Here is a 13,413-nt window from a genome sequence, read left to right as displayed (position 1 = left end):
TTCCAATTGGACACAAGAAGAAAATTTTTCACAATGAAAACAATCAGCCATAGATATAATCATCTCCCCAAGAAGGGATGGATTCTGCAGTGTTGGGCACTTAAGATCAATCTGGCCAGGGTGCTGAGACATCCTGTTTAAACTGTACTTCTGCCAGGAAAGGTTGGACCAAGGGGTCCTTGAGGTCTCCTTCAACCTGGTATTCTATGATTTTTCTCCGACATAGTGTGACTTTAAATACTATGCTGACACTCTGTAGAAAGGCACCTCTGTTTTTATAGAGATTTTAATCAACTGTTAAAATGGTGGTGACTACTCAGATGTTGCTGCTTTAAGATACTAGTTGGTGCTGTAAATCTTTCTGTCTGGGTTGCTTAAAAATGGAATCTTATGCATGCAATAGTTGTGGTAGACATAATTTTAGAAGTTGCATAGAAAAAGGGGAAAGAAATTATTTTTATTACCATTTATGGATTAGCACTTTAAAAATGTAATAGCTCATTGTTTCTAAAACAAGTGAAGTACAGTTTAGCTTATAAATTCTGAAAGAGATGAATTCTGTCAACCTGCGGTGATAATACATTCAGATTTTGAAGCTGGTGGGAATTGTTATATGAGGACCTACTGGCTAACATATGGTGCATCTTAGAAGGAATGGTGGTTCCTGGGAAAAATACCCAGTTAAGCTGCTTAATGTGTTTAAGGAATTGACTTGATGAATTCTTATCAGTGAAGCAGCCAGCCCTAAATATATGCAATTTCAGCTGTCCTAATTACATGCAGGGGCTTTAGGGGCTTGGTGGCTTCACTTAATTAGTATTTGAATACCTTTTTTTTTTGGCACTTCTTCTACCAGGCTACCATTGCTTGTTCTGTGATCTTGGAGCAGATCTGTGTGCATCACTCCTGGTGCTTGTGTAGTTTGAGTTCTTACATGGATCCTACTTATCTTTTTGCAACATTTAGCTTGTCTTTTATTTCTTCCTTGTTAAGAAGTTGTTACATTTCTGGCCCAAAGATCCTCTCAACTGCTAGTTCTACATGAGGGGCCCAGTAATCTTAGGCTTCTATTCTGTTAGGGCAGGGATAGTTTTATTCCATATTCTTAGTGGAGACTTCAATTCATCTGGATCCAAATTTTTTATTTATATGACAGCAACAATCAGGCTTCCCTATTGTAGGAAAGCTTAGTAAGTCAGGCAGGTCATCTAACTGGTGTTAAATGGAAATATTTCAGAATTGGGATCTCTTGTTTCATAGACTTTACACCATGTCAATTTGGTTATTGAAATTCCCTTAAACTCCACTTTTTTTCTTCTATGATAATTAATTTATGGACTAGCTCTGTGGTTTTATTCTTCCACTCATTCTAGTATAACTTCATGGATCAATTTTTGTCAGCTTTAACAAACTTCTTATATTCTTGTGTGTGCAGCATCAAAAGCAAAAAGAGCATCACAGTCTTCTGGGAAAATAACTGTTAAAGCAAAAGAGAAGAGCTACTCCAAACTTGAAATACCGTATCAAGCAGAAGTGTTGGATGGGTAAGCTTCCAGTAACTGAACATAGTTCAAAAACTAAATACTCTAAATTAGAGGGGAATATTCCTGTTTGTAAACAAATGGATGAGGTAGTCTTAGCCATTCATAAGTTGGTTTCAAGGCTGAAGTTAAAATTTACCTTAGTGAGTTGTTTTTCAGAGCAGCTGAAGACTGCAGATGAGACATATTAAAAATCCAGTATTGGAAATATTTCTGCTTTTGCATTCGCTGTTCTGTTGCTCTATGAAGTAAGGGTAGAGAAGGTACTGCTGGTTTTAAGAAAAATTTTGGAAGAATGCTGTATTTCCTTGGGTTTTGTTACTTACTTACTAAGTATGACTAAGTAGACTTTAAAAACGTTTTGAATGAGGTGCTATTTTATCAGCAGAACTGGCAGACTATTTTAATGGCCAACAAACTAAACATTGTTTAGTTTGTGCTAAATTTTGTGCTGCAGACACATGATTTGACCAATAAAAAATACGTGATTTGCAAATTTTCTTAATACTTCAACATTTCCTTTTAGTCTCCCTATTGTTCTCAGTTACATGTTTTCTTATCTTATTTGAATTACTTAGTTATTGATGTCCCCATAGTGCTGGTAATATAGTTTCAGCATGCAGTGGGGTATGTACTTTTTTAGCTGCTTGAAATAATGAGTTATTTTCTTTGTGGAAGGAAAACACTTTGAGGAAAATCTTTACTTTCTTTACTCTGTTTTCTTTTAATAGTTATTTAGGATTTGATCATGCTGCCACACTCTTTCACATCCGTGACAGTGCTGCTGATTCTGTGGAAAGACTGATTTATTTAACAAACACATTCAGTTTTGCAGTCCTTATACATGATGTTGTGTTACCAGAAGAAGCAAAACCAATGTTTAAAGTAAGTCCCATTTCAGTGAATGGTTTTACCTATTAGTAAATGCTTAAATGTGATGCGCTTTGTTCAGTTTTAACCTTGGTCTTCATTGTTCACTGATCTAGGTCCAGAACTTCAGTAAACCAGTCTTAATTCCACCCAATGAATCAAGATATATTTTTACACTTCATTTTATGCCTTCCACATCATCTGTTCATGTAGATAATAATATCCTACTTATCACCAATGCTTCTAAATTTCACCTACCTGTCCGAGCATACACAGGATTTCTGGACGTAAGTATTTTCCCTTTTTTTGGCAACTTCAGTGTAATTAGAGGCAGACTTCATAGGCTCTTTAATTCTTTTTTCTACTTTGGTGTCTGCTGAAAAATTCTTTTTTGTCCCCTAAAGTCTTTAGTTTTGCATAGGAAGTTTATTAATGTAGAATTTTGAGATTGTCGTGGTAGTGTTGTATTAAAATTATTAATGTGATTTTTAATGAGCTTAGAGTTTGAGTACTTGATATTTCACTTATGCTAAAATACTTTTACCAATCTTTCTAGTACTTTGTACTGTCTCCAAAAAGTGAGGAGCGATTTATAGATTTTGGCATATTGAGTGCAACAGAAGCTACCAGCATCTTATTTGCAGTCATCAACAGCAATCCAATAGAGGTGAGGATGCATTTATTTTTAGTTTATCTTCTAAAAAATTTACATCAGTGTTGTTACTGAAAACAGTAACTTTTGTTCTTTTTAAGCTGGCTATAAAAAGTTGGCATATTATAGGGGATGGTTTGGCTGTAGAACTTCTAACAACTGAAAAGGGAAACAGAACAACAATAATTGCAAACCACCATGAACTACAAAATGCTACTGCATCTGATCAGTCTTCGGTAAGTAAGCCTTTGAATCCATTGTTTTAAAGCTAGATAAAGGAGGGGAGAAAAGAGACAAACCTCTGCAAGTTCTTTCAGTTTCATTTTAGCAGAGTGGAGATAAGAATTCTTAATTTTTGTCTCAACTTGAGTATGATAAAGCATGTAGGCTTCCTAATTTTATTTTAAGAAACAGCATTGTATTTACCCTTTCCAAACCTAACCAGTCTCAATATCCTCATGATGCTTTGTTGTTAATCTGGGATGAGGGGAAATTTATCACCACAAGGGAATAGATAATTTTTGTGTTAGTCACGGATATGAACTCATTGCTTATCACTGACAGTTTAGTAGTTTTAAATGGATTTAGAGTCTGGTTTTGGTGAAATTTCTTTTTGTTTAATGGAATACACTGGTGACTTTTTCTGCCATTTACAGGTGATACTTGCATCAGGCTATTATGCAGTGTTCAGAGTAAATCTAATAGCGAAGGAACTGGAAGGAATTCATGATGGAGCTGTACAAATCACAACAGATTATGAGGTATATTTACTGTATAATAAATGGTTGTTGCCCAAAAGATCTGTTTAGTCTTTAAGTGTTGTATTAGTGGACAGACTGTAGCCTGAGTTGAGGTTGGACGGGAACTCCAGAGATCAGGTTATCTTTGCAAGTTAACCCTGCATCATGCAACAGGAATGTTACTTATGCTTTTATTATGATTTTTGTCCAGCTTTCAGAAATACCCATTTAAATCTGACCTAATGCTTTGCAGTTTGGATTCTTCAGTGACATCACACATCCTCAAAGCATCAGTGCGTGGATATTGGGGCATGTCCACGCTCTGACAACATGATTCTCCATGTATTATCCGTTACTGAAATTAAGCTGTAATATCAGCCATTTTTGTCAAAATGCAGTGTGAAAGCTGTTTTGGAGAGTCCTAGAGTCATTAAGGTTTAAAAAGACTGGACACCACCCATGCCCACTAAACCGTACTGCAGTTCACCAGAGTTTGCTGGCAGTTGATGAAACAGAATCCTTGCACTGATTATTATGGGAGAGAACAACTGGTTGCCTCAACTTCATGTGCCTTGTTTTTGCAGGAGACAGAGTCTAATAAATAATGCAGTCTGTATTTAATATCTTTGTGTGATATATAGGAAAAAAACCCAAATGTGACTATGTGCTTATGAGCTCAGGAAATTATATCACTGATTGTGTAGTTCTGATGGTGCTACAGAAAATGAGAAATTCCCAAATTCTGCCAGTTATTGGAGATTTGAAGCTTTCTTGTTGTATATCCACACATGTATGTGACCCTTCAGCTACAGATTCTGAAGCATTTTATTTTCTTGCTTGTTACAAGTTATTCTACTTGTATTGGTACTTGAATCTCATTGCCATCCCTTCCAGCTACTTTTTCAATGTGTGTCTCAAGGTATTACAATAACACCATGTTTTGAGAAGTTGGGTGTATCTTCTTCCGTCAGTTACTTTAAAGATGTTACTCTCCTGTTTTCCAGCAAAGTAAGCCCCATTCAAATGAGACCTATATAATATCCCATTGGGGAGCTTATGTTTTCAGTATGCTTTTCTGTTCCATGTAGAAGGGAAGTGGGGGATGCTTCCTGACAGTATGCAGTGACTGTTCAGAATATGATGATGGGTTGAAATCTTAATTTATATCTCCATGTTTTAAATATCTATATAATCCTAGACTACATTAATTGTACAATTTCAGGGTTTTGTTATTCTATGCAATTTAAAAGTGGAAGAGGCATTTAAAGGCTGGGAATGTAAGGGGTTTTTTCTAATTTTTTCTTGGGGTTTTTTTTTTTGTCCAGATTTTAACTATACCAGTGAAGGCTGTGATTGCTGTAGGCTCATTGACCTGCTCCCCAAAACATGTTTTTCTTCCACCTTCTTTTCCGGTAAGAGAGTTAGGATTAAATGTTTACTTGCTGTGTTTTTTCCTTATATGCCCTTTTCAAGGGAGACCACTGTCCTGAATTCCATGTCAAATTGCTGGGGAGATTGTGTTACTGAACTGTTATGATCAGTTTGTCATTATTTTGGGGGTTGTTTGGGATTTTTCCTCTACGTGTTCCAAGCATGAGTTGTCCCTGCATTTCCTCAACAGCCCGCTTGAGTGGGATCTTGGAATACTCATGTAATGGGATAGATCTCATCAGGGGAAGATAGGTCAGTCAGTAGGACTTCAGTGAATTTTTGCTGCAATTTCCACATATTCCATCTTCCTTCTGATTTCCTGTGTCACAAATTCTTCTGAAGTCTTTTGCTACTCTTGAGGTCAAACGGTCATGCCTACAGTTGCAAAGATCACTAGTTGTTTTTTATCTTTAAGATCTATTTTGGTTTTTTACTATATAGCCCCACCATTATATGGATACCTATTACACTGAGTGCCACATCTAAAACTTCATTATTACCTACTTCATAAGCTTTTGATAAGTTAAAATAGCTTAAAGATCCACTTCCCTTTAATTCACTGGAGATAAAGCAATTTCTGTGTTCTCTATCTGAATCTACTAGAATTATTAATATTAATTCATATGAAGAATGTCCCTTTTGAGTGCAACATAAAAATATTTTGTTCTGTGTTAGACCATAAAGAAGTAATATTTTTTTAATCTCCTTTGAGTTTGTTCTAGCTAAAATGGCTAAAGAACTTCTCAGTATTTCAAAGTAATATGCCCACAGTCTTGTCAGCTTGATGTTTGGGGGGGGGCCTCTGTTTTGTTTGTTTGATTATTGTTTGTGAGTTTTTTTGCTTTGGCTTTGCAATTTTTTGGGGGGAAGGGTTCTTTGTTTTTATTTGGGGGAGTTTTGTTTGTTTTGTTTATTTCCTTTTGCTTTATTTTCTTTTGGCACATAATACTTATAGCACCTCTGTTTCTCAGACATAGCTTTGTTGCTGTCATTATTCTTTCTCTTCCCTAGATTACTGTGATTTTTATTGTCTTCATACTTCTTTTCTAGTAATGTTTTCAGACAATTATTCTTTCAGGGGATCTTTGGCCTCCTGCATTTTGTTTGGGAGTATAGATTGATATAATTATCACCTTTGACAAGATTATATACTGTTTACTGTATTCAAGCCCCAAGCTTTTCAGAGCAGTCAGCTTCACTTTCTACTTCCATCAGTTGATCACTTAGCTCTTTCTATATTTGAGAATATAAAATACTTAGTTTTACTTTTACTTTTCTTGGAATAATTTCAAACTAAGCTTATGCTCACTGAATTCATGCTACTCTAACATTTAGTTCTTCTGTAATGCCTCTATTACTTATGAAAATAAGCCTAAAATAGCATCAGTTCTTTTTGTTTCAGTGTTTGGTGGAGAAACTTGACAGCTACACCAGCCAGGAATAACTAGGTGCTACTATTTTAGTAACACATGCTTTTCAGTTCATACTTAGGATGTAATTCTCCTGCAGCTGCCTGGTTCCCAGAGCTGTCTGTCTGTTTATAGTTTTCGTGTATTTGTACCTAAGTGTGATTTCTGGTATTCTGCTGAAGGTTGTCAGCAATACACTGACAGTGTGTACAGGTCTTGTAAAGGTCAGCATCTTGATTTAAACAACTCTTAGCTCTGTTGGCTTCTGCTTCACAGTGTCATCTTTGCCTCACAGTGCCACTCTCAGCTCTCCCCTGATCAAAGCTCATCTTTGAGGACCTCTATGCTAAATGGCGTTGTTCTGTTTTTCTTATTACTGCTGAACAATTTTTTCCCTTGTCTGTTGTTTCATGTCTAAATGCTGTGTAAAGGTCTTAGTAAAATACTGTTTATTTGTTCTAGACACTTCAACAAACCTGTATCTTGTCCCATTGATGACAGTTTGTTACTCACAGGAATTCACAGATGAAGCTCAGATATACCTCCTAATTCAGTTTAACAGGACTGTACTGTTAAGGATTTATTCTTGTACCTTCTTTCCCTCTGCAATTACTACTGTTGAGACTGTTGCAATATGTGACTGTTTCCTGAGGCCACAGGCAAATTTTGAACCTGCAAAAGACCTCTCCCATATCTCCACTTAAGCTTAGAATTTTTTTTCAATTTTGAAGTATTGATTTAAGGGAAACAAGAAAAACATGTTCATTAAAAGATAACCTTGGGTATTTATATTTGCTTGAACTGGTTTTTTTTATAACAGAAATCTGAAGTCTCCCCACCGCTCTTGAGTTGCACTTCTATCTGCTTTTGTTTCTGTTTGTTTCCTCTATACATACCAGGGTTAAGTGTTGAGGTAAGATGTAAAACATGACCACAGAATCATTGATTTATAACTGAGGCAGAGTAGAACTTGAGCATTGTAAGGTCATGACAATTAAACTACATTTTCTGTGCTTAAAAGGTGAAATAATGTTTGACTCAGAAAAGCAGGCAGGCCGTAAAGGTGTGGGGAAAAACTTCCTGTTTTCTTCTTAAATGTAGCTTTGGTGTCTTGTGTCTTAATTGCATTTGGGAGCAGGAAGAAGGTTTTAAAAGCCTCTGTCACCTGTAGTTTTTGTAATTGTAGCTTTCCTTTACTCTTCCTTTCAGATTATTTCTAATTCTTAGTGACTACTTACTATTTCTAATTGCCAGCAGTGGTCTTCTACAAAAAGCCTGTTTCCCTTTAGTAATAGGAGGCTCAGCAAACTGAAGTTTTCTCTTGCCTTTCCTCTTCTGATGTTTTTTATCATGATTTGATTAAAGAGAGCTGTTGTCTGAGCCCTTCCAAAATACTTCAGGTGTTCTTAATTTTCAAAGAAGGGTGAACTGTGCTTGGAAGCAGATGGAGTAAAAAATACAACTTCACAGAAACTTACTATCTTGAAGTGTTGCAAATGGCATTTCTTTAAGGTAGTGTAGTTAAAATTGCAGTTTAACATTTCAGCAGTGCTGTGGTCTTTGCCAGCCTGCATAAATAGATACATATGCTAGGGAAAAATGCATATCCTGCAGACTTTTTTTCTTTTTATTTTCCTTAGGGGAAAGTAGTTCACCAGAGCCTGAACATTATGAACTCCTTTTCTCAGAAAGTGAAAATACAACACATACGGTCCCTGTCAGAAGATGTAAGGTTTTATTATAAGAGGCTAAGAAGTAATAAAGAAGATTTAGAGCCAGGAAAAAAATCAAAGGTTTGTTTATGTCTTATTTCTAAACATCTATAGGTTCTCTTTTCTATATAGCATATGTTAAGTTTCTGTGTTCAACAGAAACCTTCCTTCTTTTTTCTTTGGTTGTTAGATTTACTGTGCTGTTTAATTGATCAGCTCTTACATGTTTTGCAGATTGCAAATATTTATTTTGATCCTGGTTTACAGTGTGGAGATCATTGTTATGTAGGATTGCCTTTTCTATCTAAATGTAAGTAAAGTTCAACTTTATAATGAAAATAATTTTAAAAAGTTTTCTCCTTAAGTTATGATTTTACTTGAAGATTTATAAAAACACATTATTGCCTACAGCGGAATCTAAAGTTCAGCACAGCGTAGCAATGCAAGAAGATGCATGGGATTCTGACTGGGATTTGCATGAGAATTTATTCAAAGAATGGACAGAAATAAAAGAGAACTCAAGCCATAGGTAAGCATTTTATTCCAGTGTTTAGCTCAGGCCATAAGTCAGTAATAATTATGTGATATGTGTGCTCTTATAGAATACAAAGCTTCTTAATATTGCTTTGCTCTTTGAGAGGGGGCCAAGAAAAATTGCTTGGCCTTCTCTGCAAAACCTTAAAAGAGAGCATTTTGAAAGTTAAAAAACAGTAATAATTTTCCCCAAATTAAAAAAAAATTGAAAGTTGCTATTCACTGAGTTCCTGGAGTTCTTTACAAGATTGTAACAGCACAGCAGTCTCTACTCTGCAAAAATTTCCAAAACCAGATTATACTGATTGTTCAGTATCCATGCTTAAGCTGTTTTAAAATAGTATCCTCAATATTCCTTTTAAGATTTCATAGGTTTTCTGTCATTGCCATACCAGGATTTTTGCATTTCAGTGAATTACAAAATTTTTTGCTGTTTTACCTTGAGAAAGATTAATGGTTGAAACTTAATATTTAGAAAAGTTAAACTCTGTAGACTGCTACATACCTTTTAAATATCTGCCTTCTCATACATAAAGTTGATTTAATGTCCAAGGGACACGAGTTAGCACAAACAGCAAGAGTGTGTGTGTCTTTTGTGTTGATAGCATCCAGATTACCCTTTCAAAAAAGGCATGTGAAGAAACAAAATATCTGTATACAACTAAATAGAATAACAAAAGCATTCCTCCCTTATCACTCTGTGTGATAATATCACCATTAATAATGGTGATATATTATTAATTCCTGAGAAAATCTGATCTAAACAGAATCTGCACCAGTAACTTCCAAGAATGTTCTATCCCCTACAATAAGAGAACAGTAAAGGAGAATGCTAAAGATTAGTTCTGAGTAAGAAGTAGTTCTAACATGAATATACAGTGCTTTAATATTATTTATTATATTTTAAAGTATTTAATACTTTTAAAGAGAGTTAAAGTTACTCAGCTGTCCAAAGGATCATTCAGGGAAAGGAGAGAACTTCTGAAAAGAGAGGTATTGTGACTTGGACGTTTGGAGTTTCTCCAAAATATTTCTCTGGGTTTGAAGCCTAGTATTTTATCTGTTTTGCTGACTGGAGAACTCCATACTTTTGGTTTAGTTTCAGTTCATGCTGGAGAGCTTGTAGGAGAAAGGGACCCAAGTCTGTTGTGGAGGTTGTTTATTAGCAAAAAACTTCATTCGCTGATGGAAGTAATGGCTAGCACCAAGTATGACTTGTTCAGATTTGCTTTAGGTTTATTAGACATAGGTGCAGGCATACAGTCTGTACATCCATTGCATTTAGAGTAGATGTACTGATTTACTGTACCCATGCAGGCAAAATACGTTTTCTGGATTGTGGATGCTATATTGGAGTTTTTCCTTTCTGCTGTTTGTACCTTTGCAAATGATCAAATAGATTTTGGATTATTTTTCTTTCTGATCTGAATCTCAGTGACAGTCTCAAAATTTGTTTCTACAAAACATAACGGTGAGTTTTATAACTGTTTCTCCAGACTGAATGCTGTATTTGAAGTGGACACAGATCTTCAGAAGAATGTTCGGTTGAAAATTACAGCAGAAATGTCCTGGCCCTCCATCCTTAGTTCACCACGCCATCTAAACTTCCCTCTTACCAACACAAACAGCTCATCAGTAAGTTATTTTAGTGATAGTGTAATTTAAACAGATATTTCTAATTGCATTAGTGGTAATGTAAACTCATTAAAAAAATTCTTTCTGAATAGGAAGAAGAAATTTTTCTAGAAAATCCAGCTGATGCTCCCGTGTATGTTCAGTTTCTTCCAGTAGCTCTGTATTCTAACCCATCCACTTTTGTTGATAAGCTGTTGGAACGGTAAGTATTGTTGTGCGATCCTTGGGGTGTACTCACTGGGCAGAGAAAATGCACTTTACAAGGAATGAATGCTTGATATGGCAGTTGTGTTGGTAATTCATATTGACCACCTCTAGAATTTGAATCATTAGACCAGTTGAGAACTGAATCTATTGCCATTGAGCACATATCTGTATTTTTTACTGAGCTAAAACATGTTTACATTTCTTCCTTAACTTGATGTACAACAGGGGGGAAATAAGAAAAAATAAAATCAAGTGGTGCCTTCAGATGCATATTGGGCTACCACAGATACTTGATTTGTGCTAAAATCCATAAATGCAAGTATGTCATTACTTTCCCTGATCTGTGAGAAAGAAAAAATTGCAATTTCATTTCAGGTTTAATTTGAGTAAACCAGCTAATTTCAATCAGAGGACTCTAGAGTTCCAGGTCTTCAGAAATTGTGTAAGTATTTCAATACATTCTTGGTAATTTTAAATTCGGTTTTTAATGTTTTAATTAGAGTTCAGTCATACATGTCTTCAAGTTCAGGTATTAGTGTGGAAAATGCAATGTAAATGTAATATCTTTTGGATATCAGGAAATTGGGAAAATAAATATTTCTTCAAATGTAACTAATAAAGTGTCACTTTTTCTATATGCTTACATTATAATACAACTGTGGAAGTTACAGGAAACTGCATTTTCTCATTCTCTTACTGGCAGGATTATTTTCTTCAGCATAGTGGTTACTAGTTCTAAAATGAGCAAAGAATTGATTATTCCATTGCTTTGTTGATTCTTTTGAGTGATTTGAGTATTGTGAACTACTTTTAAGTGTGTACATTTTCATATAGAGCATGCCACCCACATCCTAAGCCCTACCTTTTTTATCTGACTTTTCCCCTCCATTTGCAGTTTGTTTTAGATGCTTATTCAGTGTCTCAAGACAAATGGCAAACTTTGCAAAATTGACTTGAGTAGTTCTTCTATTTTGTTTGCTTAACAATGGAAAATTCTGAGGAGAAAAAATATTCCGTAATGGTTTGATACTAATTTAGTGTTCAGAATATATATGTAAGAACTTCTGATCTTTTTCTTCCACTAGAACTTTATGAATCTGCATGGGTGGAGTTTAGCTCAGTTCTGTTTTGTTGTGTTGTTCTGCTTCTCCAGTAACGCAAGCAGTTTACTAATAAGTAGGGAAATTCTTATGCTATCAGAGTTTCTGGTTAAAAAAAACCAGACTATGTCATTGAGTAGTATGCTTTTTTAGAACAAGACCAATTTTCTAGCTAAAATAATACCATTTCTATCAAATACATGTAAAAATGTCCTATTTTTTAAGCCTTGCTTTGTTTGCCCCACCCTCTTAAGGTCCAACCACTACAGACCACTGTGGGACTTACAAAGGGCTTGGCTCGTCATTCCATTTTAAGTCTAATATTAAAACCTGGTGAGAGAAAGTCTGTCAAAGTAAAGTTCACTCCAGCTCTTAATAAAACTGTTTCATCATTGATTGTTATCAGGTAAGAGATATTTCTGAAATAAGTGTGAGTTTTTCTGTTTATCTATAATATACTTACAATCAGCTGTCAAGAAACTATTGCTTTTACAAGAATAATTGTAAAATCCTATGTGTCTGCAGAGAGGTTTAATGTAGCTGTGACATGTCTTAGACTATTTTAACTGTATTCATATATATTCAGTGATGTAAATATATAAGCCACTGTTATACTTACCACAGAATCACAGAAGGGCTTGGTTTGGAAGGGCCCTTTAAAAGTCATTAATCCAACCCCCCTGCAATACCAGGGACATCTTCAGGTTTCTCAAAGGTCTCTCAAAGGTCTGTCTGATCTTGAATGTTTCCAGAGATGGGGCATCTACAACCTCTCTGGGCAATCTGTTCCAGTGTTTCAGTACCCTCATTGTAAAAATTTTTCCCCCTATATCTAATCTGAATCTACCCTGTTTTAGTTTTAAAACCATCACTCCTTTTCCTGTCACTACAGGGCCTATTAAAAAGTTTGTCCTCATCTTTCTCACAGGCTCCCTTTAAGTACTGGAGCTCCTCTATGGTCACCAGGAAACTTTCTCCTCTCCAGGCTGAATAATCCCAATTCTCTCAGCCTCTCCTCATAGCAGAGGTGCTCTATCCCTCTGATCATGTTGGTGCCTCTTGTCTGGACTTGTTCCAACAGGTCCTTGTCTTTCCTGTGCTGGGACCCCACAGCACTCCTGGTGGGGTCTCACCAGAGCAGAGTAGAAGGGCAGAATCCCCTTCCTCACCCTGCTGCTCTGGATGTGGCCCAGGGTATGATTGGCTTTCTGGGTCATGTCCAGCCTCTCACCCACCAACACATGGAGACTTGATTTCTGAAATACATTCTACACTGTCTTCAAAGAAGGGTCTCTGGTTAGAGATGCCCTTTGCAAGATAAAGCTACAGTGCAAGTTCAGTCTTTCTAGTGAAGAGCATTGAGTTCACTTTTGTGTCAGGTGTGATGCCTTAGTAGGAGATACAGATTTTAGTATTTCACTGGGGTTTGTATTTGTATGTTATGTTGTAATTTCATAGGGTTTTGTCTTGCAAACACTACATTTGAGACGCCTGCTGTTTGCTTCCATTATGTGGGGAATTAGCTGTGGAGCAGCTATTTGAACAGGATATTTGTTTTCCAGATTTGGGATATGACTCACAG

At 35.9% G+C, this 13,413-nt stretch overlaps 1 protein-coding gene across 1 annotated transcript in view; it reads left to right on the top strand.

Moving 5' to 3' along the window:
- The window catches only part of TMEM131 (transmembrane protein 131), a 93,829-nt gene that overhangs the window by 59,467 nt on the left and 20,949 nt on the right, over positions 1–13,413 (top strand). Inside the window, 14 exon segments of the mRNA XM_030958867.1 lie at positions 1,436–1,544; positions 2,273–2,426; positions 2,528–2,698; positions 2,968–3,078; positions 3,165–3,299; positions 3,720–3,824; positions 5,129–5,215; positions 8,284–8,436; positions 8,590–8,665; positions 8,767–8,884; positions 10,386–10,524; positions 10,617–10,726; positions 11,107–11,173; positions 12,086–12,237. Coding sequence (XP_030814727.1) covers positions 1,436–1,544; positions 2,273–2,426; positions 2,528–2,698; positions 2,968–3,078; positions 3,165–3,299; positions 3,720–3,824; positions 5,129–5,215; positions 8,284–8,436; positions 8,590–8,665; positions 8,767–8,884; positions 10,386–10,524; positions 10,617–10,726; positions 11,107–11,173; positions 12,086–12,237 — 1,687 coding nt within the window.

Source organism: Camarhynchus parvulus, chromosome 1, assembly GCF_901933205.1.
Source record: "Camarhynchus parvulus chromosome 1, STF_HiC, whole genome shotgun sequence".
NCBI classification, from domain to species: domain Eukaryota; kingdom Metazoa; phylum Chordata; class Aves; order Passeriformes; family Thraupidae; genus Camarhynchus; species Camarhynchus parvulus.
Note: the sequence above shows the minus strand (reverse complement) of the source record. Positions and strands in the feature narration are given on the sequence as shown.